The following is a 16,446-nucleotide window of genomic DNA, read 5'->3' as shown; positions in this document are numbered from 1 at the left end:
GGAGATCTACACTCTCCATCTTCATGTTGTCTCCCAACACAGTCAACGAGGCATTCATGTGATCCGTAACGGTCCGAACACAATACTCGTCTGCAAGTGTATCTGACGTTTTTTCAGCTCTGCTGCATCTACACAAATCCACAAAAAGTATATGCATGATCAGTGCTTAATTCTAACTGTTTACTAGTATTGTCTTTAAGACTATTCACAGCTAATTGAAGAATATTTTCATACTCCATCAGTTTTAAAATAGAAATATTTTAACTAAAATAGTTTAGATTCAGATTAAGAAATATTTATGTTTATTCAACCAATCACATAAAAGACTGTATAATTATAAAAAAAATTATTGAATTAATATATAATTTGCATAGTAATTTAATAAGATCCTAAAATATGAAATTTTTTGTCAAACAGATCCTAAAATATGAAATTACTACAACATATCTGACGCCAAAACGCTGTGGTTAGACAATGAAATTACTAGTAGTAGTGTTACTAGGAGACAAAAAGTTATCAAAGTTTTTGTGATAGCAAGAGGTCCATCTGAACCTGAGACACTTTGCTGGCTCTATGATGCCTTTTTAGCTCGGTCTGCTGCGACCTCTTCTTGCCTACGAGAACTAACTGATGCCATTGGAGAAATCTATCGCAAAGTGAAATTCTGAAAAATAGTATTCAATTTTAACCGGACTATTCGAACCGGAACCAAATTCAATTAAACCGAATTAAACTACTTCAAGGATCTGATAAGTGATAACGATGGTGATTACTGATTACAACTCCCAAGTCCTAACCAGCCAACCTTCATCTAAATTTAGTTGAGTGAGTTTCTTAGCTTAATAGTTCAATTATTTTTCTGTGTTTTGACTGTCACTTATGACCTCCTACTAACAAAACAACATAACTCTCATCTATATATACATCTGATCTGACATGCATAAAACTTTTTTTTTTTTTTTTTTTGAGAAAGGACATGCATAAAACTTTTCATCTAATCTTATTTAATTCACGGTTTTTTCATGTGTGTTATAAATAGTACTAAATCATTTATATGATAATTGTCAAGAGTGATGAGTACAAACATGTTCTCAATAAACCCACATTGCATTTACATGTTGATTTTTCAATTGTCTATCCTTTTTTAACTAGAGATATGTGTAAAACACAAACTCGCATCAATGACCTCCACAAAGAGAGCTACACATTTAGCTGTTTGTTGTCCATATATCTCTACTTCTCTATTGTGAGGCAACATCATGCATTGTTTATACAGATTGAAAAAGCTCTTAAAGATATTTTTTTTCTTCTTCTTCTTTCAAGGCAAATCACTTTTTATAATATTCTAGTTTTTTAATAGCTAAAAACCAGATAACCAAACTAAAACCAAATGATCATCTCCAATTCAATCTTTGAAAAAAAAACTCCAAATAACAACCGGTTTTGTAGAATTGAACCGAAAAGAATTTGTTCTGTAATCGAATTTAAACCGAATCATTTTTTGGTTCGGTTCGGTCCAATGTAATTTTTCCAGTTGGTGCTATACAAAATTTGACCTGTATGATATCGCAAAATCATAAATCCTGTTTATCAAAAACTCATAATTTTTTATCCTTTTTTTTTTTTTTTGGGATAAAATTCTGGAAATATAAATTGAAAAAATTGGAAATTTATAAAAGGATTCAAATGATAAGTTAAACCCTAAAGGGCCCTAAAACCCTAAAGGCTCATATAGTTAGGCAGTAAGTAGCAGCTGTTTCTAGACTCTTCTTCTCCTTCGCTTATTAAGTCTCTCTCTCTCTGTCTCTCTGTTCTCCACTGATCTAACTCGCTCGTCAGATTCATATCTCCCTCGGCGTCTTCATCCTTCATCTTCTTCCTTCTCAGTCACCATGTATCGTTTCGCTTCTAACCTCGCCTCCAAGGCAAGGTAGGAAACACTCACTCTCTTCGTTTTTTTTCTTTTTTTCTTTTAACAATGGAAGGCAATGAGGAATTTAATCGATCTGGGTTTTGATCTAGTCTCCTTCAATTTATCTGGGCTCTTCAAATCTATTTGCTTTATCCCTAGATTTTGATTTACTAATTCTGATTTTAAAAATGGTTTCTTTTTTGTTCTCTCTGTTCTCAGGATTGCTCAAAACGCTCGCCAGGTAAATTGATTTTGATTTTTAATTGGTCTGTACTCTGTAGCTTTTCGGGTACGAGCTTACTTTATCGTGCTTTCTCTACTATAGGTTTCAAGCAGAATGAGCTGGAGCAGGAACTATGCAGCCAAAGAAATTAAGTTTGGTGTTGAAGCTCGAGCTTTGATGCTTAAGGGTGTTGAAGATCTTGCTGATGCTGTTAAAGTCACCATGGGTCCTAAGGTACTCTTGTTGTTTTCTATCCCTACTCTTTGTGAATTGGTTAGGAGGTTCATGTCTATTGCAAAATCTGTCATTTCCTTATGAGACATGTGATTTGTGTGACCTGTTATCTTCTTTTACTCTTGTATCAGTTTCTATTATCTCAATGGCAGTTTGATCTAAGCTTTAATGTGACTGGCTTTTCTGATTTCTGTGTTTCTAATTTTTGAAGGGACGTAATGTTGTGATTGAGCAAAGTTGGGGTGCTCCTAAAGTGACAAAAGATGGTGTGACAGTTGCCAAAAGCATTGAGTTCAAGGACAAAATCAAGAACGTTGGTGCCAGTCTTGTCAAGCAGGTTGCAAATGCTACTAATGATGTTGCTGGTGATGGTAAGTTAATTGAAATTATTGGCTCTTATCTTGATTTCGTGATTCACAGTTGTAAAAACTTTGCAAGGCTATTTACTTACACTTGCCTAACTTGCAGGTACCACTTGTGCTACTGTCCTCACCCGGGCTATATTCACCGAAGGTTGCAAATCAGTTGCCGCAGGGATGAATGCGATGGACTTGAGACGAGGTATCTCCATGGCAGTTGATTCTGTGGTGACAAACCTTAAAAGCAAGGCGAGGATGATCAGCACATCTGAAGAGATTGCACAGGTTGGGACCATTTCTGCCAATGGAGAGAGGGAAATTGGTGAGCTTATTGCAAAGGCTATGGAGAAGGTTGGCAAAGAAGGTGTAATCACAATCCAAGTAAGTAAATTGCTGAATCTTCGCTTATGTTTCTACTTATATATTGGTCAAACCATAACTCTCACGTGGGTAAATGCATTGCAGGATGGAAAGACACTGTTTAACGAGTTGGAAGTTGTAGAGGGGATGAAATTGGACAGAGGTTATACGTCCCCATACTTTATTACTAATCAAAAAACCCAAAAATGTGTAAGCTTTTTACTCCCTGCTCAATTAAGTTCCTGATGTGGCAAATTAATTATAGAATTTACTGAATTTGAATTCAATCTATGTAGGAACTAGACGATCCTCTCATTCTTATCCATGAGAAGAAGATCTCAAGTATCAACTCTATCGTGAAAGTGTTGGAGTTGGCTCTGAAGGTATGTCTGCTTTATCATCATACTAGTAAATTTGATAATATTTTCTCGTAAAAATGCTTTGTGAAAGGAATCTAATGTGGTTTCCGTTGTCCTTATAAAACGTTACAGAGGCAAAGACCACTGTTGATTGTTTCTGAAGATGTGGAAAGTGATGCTCTTGCAACTCTTATCCTTAACAAGCTCCGTGCCGGAATCAAGGTTTGAACATCTGAAGCTTTTACTACTGACTCCTGATTCTTAGGGATGATCTTCTTTGATTTGTGATTAATACTGTCCTCCTACAGGTCTGTGCCATCAAGGCCCCTGGGTTTGGAGAGAATAGGAAGGCCAATTTGCAAGACCTTGCTGCCCTTACTGGTGGAGAGGTAGTAAATTTGTTCTGTAATGTGTCACTCTTGTGAACCTCTTATTACAAAGGAAGATTAATGACTTGGCTTGATGTAGGTTATCACGGAAGAGCTTGGCATGAATCTGGAGAAGGTGGACCTGGGCATGCTAGGAACCTGCAAAAAGGTAGCCATTGAAACCTTGACTAATATAGACATTGGGGCACTTAGCATATTTGTTGTTAGATTTTTAAGTGTAGTTGAGACTTGTCTGGCTATTTATAGGTTACAGTCTCCAAGGACGACACTGTTATTCTTGATGGCGCTGGTGACAAGAAAGGCATTGAGGAACGATGTGAGCAGGTTGGTTTTTGTCTTAACTCACTAATCAATTAGTTGATAAAATTTTATTATTTATAATCAAATGAATTGAAGATGTATAGTTATCCGTCTAATTGCTTGGTATTGCAATTAACAGATTAGGTCAGCAATTGAACTGAGCACCTCAGATTATGACAAGGAGAAACTGCAAGAACGGTTGGCTAAGCTATCTGGAGGTGTTGCAGTTTTGAAGGTTTGTCATTATTAATTGTTTCTGTAGTCTCATAATCATAGCAGCCTGGTTTGTAAGTGTCATGTTATAAATTCTGGAGTTAATTGTGTTTAGATTGGAGGAGCAAGTGAAGCTGAAGTTGGTGAGAAGAAAGACAGAGTGACAGATGCTTTGAATGCCACTAAAGCAGCTGTTGAAGAGGGTATTTTGCCAGGTATGTCTCTTCAGGTGAAGAACACCCAATTGACATTGCAATAAAAAAACTTGGAATGTGCTCAAAGAAACATTACAAAACACTTGCAGGAGGAGGTGTGGCTCTTCTATATGCAGCGAGAGAGTTGGAAAAACTCCCAACAGCCAACTTTGATCAGAAGATTGGTGTGCAGATCATTCAGAACGCATTGAAGGTTAGCATTTCTCTAAAAAAAAGATCATATGATCTGATTATTTCTCCAAGTCATGTTTAACGGGTTTTGTTTTCCTCAGACTCCTGTTCACACAATCGCTTCAAATGCTGGAGTTGAAGGTGCCGTTATTGTTGGCAAGCTCTTGGAACAAGATAACACAGACCTCGGTTATGATGCAGCTAAAGGTGAGTTGAGTTTACGAATCTATCATCACTTTACTTTCAATATATATGAAGATCGTCTTTACCTAACTCTGGAGAAAAAACTAGGTGAATATGTGGATATGGTGAAAGCTGGAATCATAGACCCTCTGAAAGTGATCAGGACGGCTCTGGTTGATGCTGCCAGGTAACTAAAAGCGAAAACCTAACCTAACAATGTTTTTGTTCTTTTTCGATTGGACATATAAGTCTAAGAAGCTAAAACTGTATATCTTTGCTGTTTCTGTGTTTTTGTCAGTGTGTCATCTTTGTTGACAACAACTGAAGCTGTAGTGGTTGATCTTCCGAAAGACGATAGTGAGTCAGCAGGAGCTGGAGCAGGCATGGGTGGAATGGGAGGCATGGACTACTAGATCCACTAAATTCTGTCTTTTTTTTTGTTCTTCCACCAGTTACCAATCTTAACTTGAGAAAGAGGAATATGATTCTTTTAGGAGTCTAGTCTGTCTTTGCCTTTGTTGCTCAATAACATTAAAAGTTTCACAATAAACAGAGCACACTTGGCAATGTTGTAAGACCAGTTAGCATCAAAGTTTTCTATTAAAAATCACTTGATTGAATGGCTTATTCGATACTGAACTGGTGGATCTCATTAGCTCAAGCATGCCCTGACAACAAGGAAACTGAAGTGATTTGAATCACACTTTGGTTTAGGTTTTTGTACACCAAATAACCGAATTGGTTCTTTTTTTCTTCTAACTTTGGTTTACAGTTTGGTGTCTTAACTGAACTATAACTGAATTAAAAATGAAACCTTTTTTTAGTTTTACCCTACTTCTGATTTGCACTGTAGTATGCTTCGCGAGCATCTGTGATGTTCACGATCATGGCGACAATGAAACCTGCATTTTCAAATTCCTCTCGTTACCCTTATCGTCTCCTCTCCCAACTGAAAATTTTCCGGCGTATAGGTTCTGTTCCGGCACTGGTATCTGAAGATTCCGACGACCAATCCAATGATGTTCCTCTCCGCACGAGTAGCAACGGTCACGAGGGCAGTTATATTCCCGCAGAGAGACGTTTCTACAACATGCTTTTAAAGAAATGTACAGTCTTTAAGTTAATCACTCATGGAAAGATCGTTCATGCTCATCTGATTCAATCCATCTTCCGTCATGACCTCGTTATGTACAACACTCTTCTCAATATGTATGCTAAATGCGGAAGTTTGGAGGAAGCTCGTAAAGTGTTCGACCAAATGCCTGAGAGAGATTTTGTTACATGGACCACTTTGATTTCTGGTTATTCGCAGCATGGTCGACCTCGTGATGCGTTACTCTTGTTTGATCAGATGGTTAGATTTGGATTTAGTCCCAATGAGTTCACTTTGTCTAGTGTCATCAAAGCTGCTGCAGCTGAGACGAAAGGTTGTTGTGGTCATCAGCTTCACGGGTTCTGTATTAAGTGTGGATTCGATTCAAATGTTCATGTTGGTAGCGCTCTTCTTGACTTGTACACACGCTATGGTCTTATGGATGATGCACAATTGGTTTTTGATGCGCTTGAGAGCAGGAATGATGTTTCTTGGAATGCTCTTATTGCTGGTCATGCTAGGAGATGTGGTACAGAGAAGGCTTTTGAGCTATTTCAACGGATGCTTAGAGAAGGTTTCAGACCTTCTCATTTCTCATACGCTAGCCTCTTTGGCGCTTGTTCCAGTACTGGGTTCTTGGAGCAAGGGAAATGGGTTCATGCGTATATGATTAAATCCGGTGAAAAGCTTGTGGCTTTTGCAGGAAACACTCTTCTTGACATGTATGCAAAATCAGGAAGCATCCATGATGCGAGAAAAATATTCGATAGATTGGCTAAAAGGGATGTGGTGTCTTGGAACTCGCTGTTAACTGCTTATGCCCAACATGGATTTGGAAAAGAAGCAGTGTGCTGGTTTGAGGAAATGAGGAGAGGTGGGATTTGTCCCAATGAGATCTCGTTTCTCTCTGTGCTTACAGCTTGCAGCCATTCTGGTCTTCTAGATGAAGGGTGGCATTACTTTGAATTGATGAAGAAGGATGGGATAGTACCCAAGGCTTGGCACTATGTCACGGTTGTAGATCTTCTAGGGCGTGCTGGTGATCTTCATAGGGCACTGAGATTTATTGAAGAAATGCCAATAGAACCTACTGCAGCCATCTGGAAGGCCCTGCTTAACGCTTGTAGAATGCATAAGAATATGGAATTGGGAGCTTATGCGGCCGAGCATGTATTTAAACTTGACCCTGACGACCCTGGTCCTCATGTAATACTATATAACATCTATGCATCAGGTGGCAGGTGGAACGATGCTGCGAGAGTCAGAAAGAAGATGAAGGAAAGTGGAGTAAAGAAGGAACCTGCTTGCAGTTGGGTGGAGATTGAGAATGCTATCCACATGTTTGTGGCGAATGATGAACGTCATCCACAGAGGAAGGAGATTGCTCTCAAGTGGGAAGAGGTTTATGCAAAGATCAAGGAGTTGGGATATGTGCCAGACACCAGCCATGTAATAGTCCATGTGGATCAACAGGAGAGCGAAGTGAATTTACAATATCATAGCGAGAAAATTGCATTGGCATTTGCGCTTCTCAACACTCCTCCTGGATCAACCATACACATCAAGAAGAACATCCGTGTTTGCGGGGATTGTCATTCAGCAATCAAATTGGCTTCAAAGGTGGTTGGGAGAGAAATCATAGTGAGAGATACCAATCGGTTCCACCATTTTAAGGATGGTACTTGTTCTTGCAAGGATTATTGGTAGTGACCACTGAAGAATTCAATATGCAGCAAAAAAGTTGGAAAAGCTTACAACAGCCAACTTTGACCAAAAGATGCAGATCATTCAGAACACATTGACGGTTAGCAGTTATCTAAATTGAAGACCATCTGATTTAATGATCCTAAAAAAGAAGTTGTTTAATGGGTTTTGGTTTGCCAGACTCTTGTTCACACAGTTTCTTCAAATGTTGTACTTGTGCTGTTTTTGTTTGCAAGCTCTTGGAGTAAGATCCTGGACCTTGGTTTTGGAGCAAGGTGCTGTTTATGTTGGCAAGCTTTTGGAGCAAGATCCTGGACCTCGGTTTTGGGGCAAGGTGCTGTTTTTGTTCGTTAGTTGAGTTCACAATCCAACATCACTTCACTTTTGATCTATCTGAATTCTGAAGATTGTCTTTAGCTGACTCTTGATGAAAACTAGGTGAATGTGTGGATATGGTGAAAGCTGGACCAGGACGTATCTGGTGGATAGTAGACCCTTTGAAAGTGATCAGGACCAATGTGGTTGATCAAAAGCTAAGCCTAACAATATTCTTTTTTCTCGTTTCGATATGGTTCTAGGTTAAAACTGTAAACATAATTACACTAGAAATATGCATTCATCTTTGTTGACAACAACTGAAGCTGTAGTGTTTGGGCTTCCAAAAAGACAAAACCGAGTCCGCAGAGGCATGCGTGCAACTGCAACGGGAGGCATGGACTATAAGATCACGAAACTCTCTCTCCTTCTTTCACCAATTTTTAACTTGAGAAAAGAGAGACGATTCTTTTAGGAGTCTTTTGTCTTTGATTTTGTTGCCCAAATAACTGGTTTCACAATAAACAGCCACACTTGGAAATTGTATGAGACTATAAGCATCGTAACTTTTTACGGTATCGTTCTATTTGCTTGCATTGAATGCCTTCTTCGTTTCTGAATTCGTGGATGTATCATTGCCCTAAGGTCAGTTATAAATTTTGTCAAACAAAGAACAAAACAAGACACTTCTACAATCCAAAGTTGACATGGCAACATCTTACATGAGTTGATATATAAACTGTTTCGATTACAGTAGTTATGATTTATGAAGATGTTTGGAATTATAGCAGACATGAAGATTCAAATCATCGACCTTTCCTGCTCTTCTTGACTGTAGCACAATCCGGGCAGTACCATTTCCCCTTGGGTTGTTCTTTCAGACCAACGCAGCCGAAATGGAACCACTCAATCTTGCACTGCATTTGAGTTTATTTACAGTTTCAAAGAGTGTCTCACAATGTGAAAAGAGACAATAGAAGTTTAAATCCATACCTCATTGTTATCACAAGCAACCATCTCGCCATAGCTTACTTGGTTGCAGACGCAGTAAGTTGGTTCGTTTGGATCCACAGGCAGATCCAAATCCATATTACTTGAAGTCACCCCTGTTGATGCTGCTGCTGTTGATGCAGCTGTCGCTAGCCTTGTCCTGCCACAACATCGAACGAATAATTTCATTGGATCTAACTTCATATTTCACAACGACAGTGGTTTCACCGGACCCTAAGCTCATGTTGCTAAGGTTTAGGCGATGTGATTGATTGAGAAACTTATGTTATGATATAAAAGATAAGGCTGAAAGCCACTTACTTCTTTCGCCCTCCTCTTCCACCTTCACCAGCCTTCCCGGCTTTCTCGCTGTTCTCAAGTTCTAATGCAGCGGCAGCTTCTTTCTCTGATACAAACCACACCCTTTAATGTTTACTACTGAATAAGATAAGAAAGAAGCTCAAGGTCGACAAAAGAAAAACAGCAAGCCAGAAAATGACCTTTGCGGATCTCCTCGGATTTTTTCATATATTGGTCAAGTTGCTGAACATGCATATCCACCTGAAGCAATATATAATCTGAAAAATAATGACTTTAAGGAATAGAGTAACCCACAAGGTTAAACCGAACAGCAAACTTAAGCTACACAAATCCGAGGTCAGACACCACCATAACAAAGAAGTCTCCCTCTTCAGAAAACTAGGAAAGAAGAAATTTTAAGAAGCATACCAGATCATATGCCTGCATAGCCAGCGCCACTTTCTCGTCAGCGATTCGGACGCTGTGTTTCTGCTCATCGAGTGCTTCCTCTGAGAATTGTGTAAGAGAGGTACTACTGGGTGTGATATTCCCAGTTCTGCCCCTTCTTATATCTTCTATTTCTTTCTCACAGCGTTGTTCATTTTGTCTTTGATTCTCTGCTTAAACACACACAAAAGACATAAACAAAGATGAAGGCAGTCCACATAACAAATAAACAGACATCCTATGAAGATGCTTTACAAAGTCTTACTTTTATACTAAACACACAGCAAACAACTCATCTCTAACTCATCCGAAAACAACAAACTATGCAGAGCATGAATTCCAATGAAATGGGTTTAGTGAAATGACTAAAAGATCATATCTGCTGTACAAAGATGAAAAGTCATCTCTAACATAACTCATCCGAAAACAACAAACTATGCAGAGCATGAATACCAATGAAATGGGTTAAGTGAAATGACTTAAAATATCATATCTGCTGTACAAAGATGAAAGCAATCCACAAGTCATCTCTAACATAACACAATCCGAAAACAAGAAACTATTCAGAGCATATGAATTCCAACGAAATAGGTTTAGTGAAATGAGTAAAGATCATTTCTACGCTACCCTTTCCAAGGAATTACTAGTCAAGAATAAGTTACAAATCACTGTAGCTACGTAACAGTGATGCTTTAATCTGCAGTAGATACGATTTTGGAATAATATATGATTGGTTGTTACCTTGCAAACTTTTATCCAAATCACGCAAGAGTGAATACTTCTTCTGCAAAACATGGGCCAGCGACACAAGATCTGCAAGCAACAGAGAGAGATATCAAGAAAGAGTTGCTTCACTATTATTGCCTGATATCCACAAAGGAAGAGGAAACCAAGAAAGAACCAAAACACAATGCACACAATGATATTATAAAATACACTGGCACAAAAACTCTGATCACGCTGATTAACAAACAACTGGTTCTAATCTAAATTTCACTTCAACGCTCAATACGCTTCCTACTACAGAACTCCAGAACTCTTACATGTTCTGATTATAAATAATTACATTTCAAGCATTTTTGCTTAGTCTAAGTGAAATTAGTACAAGAACAAGGTACAAACACACGAATTAATCTAAGTTACTGGTAATAAACATAACAATCCTAGGAGAATTAGTGAATCACTCTCTTCGTTCATAGAGAAAATGCCCCAAATATTGCAACGAAAGCTTAATCAAATCTAAAACAACTTTGGGTAATCGAATTAGCTTAACGTAATAAGCCGAGCAATTTCAAGAATCGTTGACAAAAGGAAAGATGATGATACGATTTTGCTTACTTGCTTCAAATTCCTCGGCGAATGACATTTGGGGATTTAGGGTTTCGCAATATGGAAACAAAATAATATATTCGCAGCTCTCTCTTTTTTAAATTCCTTCTTCTCTTTATTTTAATCATTTTCTCAGATTAATTTGGCGCACAAACTAAACGATTATTACTTTTTTCATTTATTATAATGTTAAGAACATTTTCCCATTCATTTTAGTACTGTTAATATTCTTTTTTCTCATTTTCTTGAAACTAATTAAGAATTATTCAACCTAAACCACCAAATTATAGACGCTACAACTGGTATAATTTATATTGAAAAATGTTTTGGTAACCACTAAATTATAGACGCTAATATGAGTTTTCTATCATTCTCTGACGTTATTATATTTTGGATTACACTCGAGATAACAACACAGCTATAAAGAACACATTTCAACAACTACACAAAATCATAAATCGCAACAACTACACAATCACCACTTCTCTATTTAAACACCCATTGCACAAATCTCACATATTCAACAAACAATCTCAATCAGCTCAAAATCTCAAACACGAAACAGAGAGACATCTAAGCAAAACATTCTCCATGATGATCAAGCAATCACCAATCTTGCTTTTAACAACAATCTTGTGCACAGTTGCTGTGTTTGCAGCAGCTCTTGATCCTGCACCTGAAGACCCCATTTTCGAACTCTACATGCATGATTTACTTGGAGGAAGCAGCCCCACTGCAAGACCCATCACTGGTTTGCTCGGGAACATTTACAACGGCCAGGTTCCGTTTGCTAAGCAGATTGGTTTCACTCCTCCTGAAAACGGTATAGCCATACCCAATGCAAATGGCGCACTCCCAACGGTTAATGGCATCAACGGTGTACCTCTTGGGACCGGCCTGTCTGGTACAGCATACTCTGGTCAGAACCTTAATGGAATTCAGACTCAGTTGGGTCCTGATGGTCTGAGTCTTGGGTTTGGCACCATTACTGTGATCGATGACATACTCACATCTGGTCCCGACTTGGGTTCGCAGCCGCTTGGTAAGGCTCAAGGAGTTTATGTTGCAAGTTCTGCAGACGGGAGCACTCAGATGATGGCTTTCACAGCTATGCTTGAAGGTGGAGAGTACAACGACAACCTCAACTTCTACGGAATTTATAGGATCGGAAGTGCCATGTCGCATCTGTCAGTGACAGGAGGAACAGGTAGGTTCAAGAACGCTTGTGGGTTTGCAGAGGTCAGGCCATTGATTCCATCAGGTCAGCATGAAGTGGATGGAGCAGAGTCTTTGCTGAGGATCATTGTCCATCTGAAGTACTAAGAAAACACAAACGGAGCCTTACCAAAAGATTTTAAAATTTGTGCATGATGTGTGTTGTGTGAATGTTCTTTGTTTGTTGAATGTAACAGTTATTGATTGAAAGCAAATCACAGAAAGCCCTGAAATTTCTAATATTGTGATAGTGTATTATGAACATTGCTCTAAAGCCTAGGATTGTAACTACAAGAATTCTGAAACAGCAGAATCTATACTGCTTACACAATCTACTCAAGGTTCTGACAGTGCAACCCCAATTATTACTCTAATCCGAGGATAAACAAAACTCCTATGGCTTTGTGATATCTTCAGAAACTTTATTCCAAGAAGAAGATTCATGTACATCAACCCAACCTTGTGATATTCACACGGCTAAGTACTGTGGTTTCATCCAACCCATACAGAGAGTCTATCAAATGCATTCTCAAAGAAGCTGGACCATTCGCCATAGCTTCACCCAACTCACCTGCGATACCAAAGACAGACATAGCGGAAACTGTAGCTTCCAACGGCCGTGATGAATCGATAGCAAGAAATGCAGCAATAAGACCAGCTAGTGAACAACCAGTTGCAGTGATCTTTTGCATCATCTTCGTCCCATTGTGAACACCAATAACCTCGTTCCCATCTGTAACGATATCAACAGCTCCAGACACTGCAACAACAGCACCACTCGACAGAGCTAATGACTTAGCAGCTTCTATAGCGTCTGTAGATTCATGAGAGCTATCAGCACCCTAAGATAAAACACAAACAACTCATACACATTAGCAAACAACTTTCACTAAAACTTCCAAATTGAATTGAACACTCAGAGTTCACTAACTACTACAAGTCAATTCAATTTCTTCAGCCACCGACACTAAAACCTCTCAATCTCTATATATCATATACCTTAGTCTGACCCGGTGAAGCGGAGGATAGAGCAATAATCTCAGAACCGTTTCCTTTGATTACAGTAGGTTTTAACCCGATGAGCTCCAAACACGACTTTAATCGGAACCCGGAGCAACTCACGGCGGCGGGATCGAAAACCCAAGGCTTTCCAAGCTGAGAAGCGACTTCGGCGGCAGCTTTCATGGAGGGAAGCCATTCAGGTGTAAGTGTTCCGACGTTGATACAAAGCGCGTGAATATGAGGTGTGAAATCAGGAATCTCGACGACTGAATGGACCATCGCCGGAGACGCACCGGCGGATAAAAGCGTGTTGGCTACGAGATCCATGGAGACGAAGTTGGTGATGCACTGAACCAGCGGCGATCGTCGCCGGACGTCGGTTAAGTGAGCCCATACGCCTGAGCTCCACTCGTTTTGCTCTGATTTTGATTCCATTCTCCCACAGTCCCCACTTTAACCAGTCCTCGATCACGACTCAAAATATATACTGTAGTAAACACGGTTTGGTTTAGATTAGATAAAAACCGGGATTTCATTCCCGGTTAAGACTCAACCAAATAAATCAATTAACCCAGTCATTACATTTTTTGACGGTAGAACAAAAGAAAAACTTTGAGATGTTACAAGAATGAATCAACAATCTCAAACTCACAGATTACAAATGTGGAAGTCGAACTCTCTACAGATACAGAAGCGTTAAACCTCCACGTCGTGGACAACTATGCCCGCCTTAAAATTAAGTTATACCCCCATAGAGAGATTACTACTGAAGAGGTTCCCTACTTCAAGCAACTACCTCTAACGTGTCAATGTCATCCAAAATTTGATTCGCATCCACATATCACATTTGGAGGGAAACTGTCGGCTGTTAACAAAATCAATCGGATTATATAAACCAATTTATTAAGATACGATAATCATTAGCGGTTAAGAGTCAAATCTCACAAAAGCAACTGCAACCACTACGGGTTAGTTCAGTGCAGTGGTTCAAACTACACAATAGCATGGGAGAGAGTCTTAAGGCACTAAGCCATTATTATACCGTTAAATATTATATATAGACAATAAATAATAAAGACAAGGGAATCAGCTAGCAGAGCTTGGTGTCGAAGTTGAGAGTGATCCCCATGCTGAACAGCTCCTGACACAGAAGCTTAGCTCCATAAGGCACATACACCCTAACCACATGGTCTGGGGATTCGCACACTCTGCAGTAAGGCCCTCTGATCTTTCTTCCACTGCTTGGAGTCCTCTCGATCACGTTCGCATAGGTCTTGCATTTTCTGCAGATGTGCATCTGAGAAGAGTCACTCAGAGTGAAGAGACGCTCATGCAAATTCGCGGAAGCACCATGAGCTATTAGGCAGTCTCGCTCCATTTCTCCAAACTTTATTCCGCCGAACCTCTTCCTATCTGCCACTGGTTGCCGTGTGAGCGGGTGGACTGGTCCGGTGTTCCTGAACTTTACTTTGTCCTCTGACATGTGGACAAGTCGCTGGTAGAACGTTGGGCCCATGAATATCAGAGAACGCATCATCTCACCAGTTCTACCGTTGTATACCCTTTCGTTTCCCCATCTTGAAAAGCCAGCCCTAACCACAAAATATATTTACCATTGGCCATCAATTACGACTCAAGAATCAACAATAATCTAAGAAAGGTTCAATGAGTTTATGCATAATCACAAGGCCACAGCATCAATCCTCTATAACATCTTCAACCAGGTAATATTATCAATATATAGTTCCTACCCGTAATGATATCATTCATTTGTACTCCCTAGGAAACATGCTTAACGAGTTAAAACCAAGTACCTGTGAAGCTGCTCAGTGATTTCACTGACACTCGGAGTGGAGAAAGGAGTAGCATGACGTGTCAATTTGGTGTATGCAGCAGAGCTACCCTCCTTTTGTATAGGACTAGCGATTCCTTTGGAGAGCGCAGCCTCCAAGAGTTGACCCGGTGTTTGCCTAGAAGGGAAAGCGTGCGGGTTTATCACAATATCAGGAACTATGCCTTGGATCGTGAAAGGAAAATTCTCCTGTTCCTCTACATAGCCTAAAACACCTTTCTGCCCATGCATACTAGAAAACTTATCTCCAAGGCATGGAGAACGAACCTGCAATCAAAATGGAACATTAGATTCATCATAGGAACACATTCTTTAAAAGACACCTCGATTCAATATGATCTGGAACTTACCTGTCTCAGAGAAACCGAAGCAAAATTCTTCCCCTCATCATTAGATGACAATACCACTTTTTGCACAATTCCTCTCTCAGTGTGCTTGAGCTTTATACTGTGATCAGCCCCAGACTCGGTGCATCTGCCAATGACAATATCGCCAGTGCTCATGTTAGCACCAATGATAGGAAACCCGTCATCATCAAGGCTGTCTACTTTGCCGATTTTGCTGTGTGTCTTTCCAAACTGAACAACCTCATCCATCTTCTTCCTCTTCTCCGAGTCTTTGCTATCAACCTCTGATTTGTAGCTTCTAATCTGCTCTGAACGGAACATACCACGTTCCAGTGAAGCCTTGTTCATCACAATGGAATCCTCTTGGTTGTACCCGAGATGAACATTCACAGCAACAATTGCGTTCTGGCCATTAAACAGCACTTCTTTTTTAAGACACTCCGACGCCAATGTCTTGAAAAGTGGCTTCTGGGGATAGAACAGCTGCTGGGACAGTGTATCGCAGCGGGTGTTAGGGTTCGTTGATGAGAAACCAATGGCTTGTTGGCAATGCTTCTGGGACTGGTAGAGAACTCTTCTCCCATGATCGTGGTTTGCAAATGGGACAATTGCACAGCTCACACCCAACAGGAATGACAAGTCTAATTCGCAATGCGTGTAATTATTTGGTTCCTTCAGAAGCTGTTTGATTCCCCATGCTGTATTACAGTCTTCTTCTTCTTCAATCCCGATCAACTCAAGAATCCCTTGGTCAAGAAGATGCTCAAAAGAATACTGTTTCGGTTTGTCTTGCTTCAACTTGTGAAGATTTTCCACAACCAAGAGAGGTCGGAGTAGTCTACCAGCGTCAGTGAAAATTCTCACCTCATTGTCATCTTTATCTCGTTTAATTTCCATCTGCATGAGAAAGTTGTGATACATAAATATATATATA

The 16,446-nt window shown here is 39.6% G+C and overlaps 6 protein-coding genes across 9 annotated transcripts in view; 3 read left to right on the top strand and 3 right to left on the bottom strand.

Moving 5' to 3' along the window:
* Nucleotides 1,709-5,528, top strand: LOC104746948 (chaperonin CPN60, mitochondrial). Its single transcript, XM_010468503.2, has 17 exons — nt 1,709-1,930; nt 2,132-2,153; nt 2,238-2,369; nt 2,581-2,740; nt 2,838-3,109; nt 3,194-3,298; nt 3,385-3,471; nt 3,580-3,669; nt 3,756-3,836; nt 3,916-3,984; nt 4,083-4,160; nt 4,276-4,371; nt 4,465-4,564; nt 4,654-4,757; nt 4,837-4,942; nt 5,027-5,105; nt 5,217-5,528. The coding sequence occupies exons 1-17, from the start codon at nt 1,893-1,895 to the stop codon at nt 5,329-5,331; spliced, it is 1,734 nt and encodes a 577-aa protein (XP_010466805.1). The 5' UTR covers nt 1,709-1,892; the 3' UTR covers nt 5,332-5,528.
* On the top strand, nt 5,615-8,583 carry LOC104746947 (pentatricopeptide repeat-containing protein At3g24000, mitochondrial-like). 2 transcript variants are annotated; one of them, XM_010468502.2, is made up of 3 exons: nt 5,615-7,815; nt 7,952-8,049; nt 8,154-8,583. In XM_010468502.2, exon 1 carries the CDS (start codon nt 5,793-5,795, stop codon nt 7,716-7,718), a length of 1,926 nt encoding a protein of 641 aa, XP_010466804.1. In that variant the 5' UTR covers nt 5,615-5,792; the 3' UTR covers nt 7,719-7,815; nt 7,952-8,049; nt 8,154-8,583. The 2 variants fall into 2 exon arrangements, with proteins under 2 accessions (XP_010466804.1, XP_010466803.1); XM_010468501.2 differs by having other exon boundaries at nt 5,615-8,049.
* Nucleotides 8,666-11,196, bottom strand: LOC104746946 (PHD finger protein ING1-like). Its single transcript, XM_010468500.1, has 7 exons — nt 11,106-11,196; nt 10,509-10,580; nt 9,750-9,937; nt 9,521-9,581; nt 9,342-9,426; nt 9,024-9,180; nt 8,666-8,947 (listed from the first exon to the last, which is right to left on the bottom strand). The coding sequence occupies exons 1-7, from the start codon at nt 11,131-11,133 to the stop codon at nt 8,837-8,839; spliced, it is 702 nt and encodes a 233-aa protein (XP_010466802.1). The 5' UTR covers nt 11,134-11,196; the 3' UTR covers nt 8,666-8,836.
* On the top strand, nt 11,463-12,551 carry LOC104746944 (dirigent protein 16-like). Its single transcript, XM_010468498.2, has one exon. The coding sequence runs from the start codon at nt 11,688-11,690 to the stop codon at nt 12,417-12,419; it is 732 nt and encodes a 243-aa protein (XP_010466800.1). The 5' UTR covers nt 11,463-11,687; the 3' UTR covers nt 12,420-12,551.
* On the bottom strand, nt 12,534-13,787 carry LOC104746945 (hydroxyethylthiazole kinase). The gene is made up of 2 exons (XM_010468499.2): nt 13,311-13,787; nt 12,534-13,153 (listed from the first exon to the last, which is right to left on the bottom strand). Exons 1-2 carry the CDS (start codon nt 13,746-13,748, stop codon nt 12,761-12,763), a joined length of 831 nt encoding a protein of 276 aa, XP_010466801.1. The 5' UTR covers nt 13,749-13,787; the 3' UTR covers nt 12,534-12,760.
* LOC104746943 (DNA-directed RNA polymerases IV and V subunit 2) overlaps nt 14,253-16,446 on the bottom strand; it is a 7,494-nt gene continuing 5,300 nt past the window's right edge. For all 3 annotated transcript variants that reach the window (XM_010468493.2, XM_010468494.2, XM_010468497.2), the window contains 3 exons: nt 15,516-16,409; nt 15,128-15,432; nt 14,253-14,905 (listed from right to left, as the gene is read on the bottom strand). In XM_010468493.2, coding sequence (XP_010466795.1) covers nt 14,404-14,905; nt 15,128-15,432; nt 15,516-16,409 — 1,701 coding nt within the window. In that variant the 3' untranslated portion in view covers nt 14,253-14,403. The remainder of the gene's footprint in view (nt 14,906-15,127; nt 15,433-15,515; nt 16,410-16,446) is intronic.

Source organism: Camelina sativa, chromosome 15 (genome assembly GCF_000633955.1).
Source record: "Camelina sativa cultivar DH55 chromosome 15, Cs, whole genome shotgun sequence".
NCBI lineage: Eukaryota > Viridiplantae > Streptophyta > Magnoliopsida > Brassicales > Brassicaceae > Camelina > Camelina sativa.
This window is presented reverse-complemented; position numbering and strand designations above follow the sequence as displayed.

What these genes read in the sequence shown, in the direction of transcription:
- LOC104746947 (XM_010468502.2), top strand. Translation starts at nt 5,793, where the DNA reads ATGTTCACGATCATGGCGACAATGAAACCTGCATTTTCAAATTCCTCT.
- LOC104746944 (XM_010468498.2), top strand. Translation starts at nt 11,688, where the DNA reads ATGATGATCAAGCAATCACCAATCTTGCTTTTAACAACAATCTTGTGC.
- LOC104746946 (XM_010468500.1), bottom strand. Translation starts at nt 11,133, where the DNA reads ATGTCATTCGCCGAGGAATTTGAAGCAA. An exon ending in TTTGGATAAAAGTTTGCAAG is followed by an intron (nt 9,938 to 10,508) that starts GTAACAACCAAT and finishes GTGTTTAAGCAG; the next exon opens with AGAATCAAAGACAAAATGAA. An exon ending in TTGCTTGTGATAACAATGAG is followed by an intron (nt 8,948 to 9,023) that starts GTATGGATTTAA and finishes ACTCAAATGCAG; the next exon opens with TGCAAGATTGAGTGGTTCCA.
- LOC104746948 (XM_010468503.2), top strand. Translation starts at nt 1,893, where the DNA reads ATGTATCGTTTCGCTTCTAACCTCGCCTCCAAGGCAAG. An exon ending in TCATTCAGAACGCATTGAAG is followed by an intron (nt 4,758 to 4,836) that starts GTTAGCATTTCT and finishes TGTTTTCCTCAG; the next exon opens with ACTCCTGTTCACACAATCGC. An exon ending in GCTCTGGTTGATGCTGCCAG is followed by an intron (nt 5,106 to 5,216) that starts GTAACTAAAAGC and finishes TGTTTTTGTCAG; the next exon opens with TGTGTCATCTTTGTTGACAA.
- LOC104746945 (XM_010468499.2), bottom strand. Translation starts at nt 13,748, where the DNA reads ATGGAATCAAAATCAGAGCAAAACGAGTGGAGCTCAGGCGTATGGGCT. An exon ending in CTTCACCGGGTCAGACTAAG is followed by an intron (nt 13,154 to 13,310) that starts GTATATGATATA and finishes GTTTTATCTTAG; the next exon opens with GGTGCTGATAGCTCTCATGA.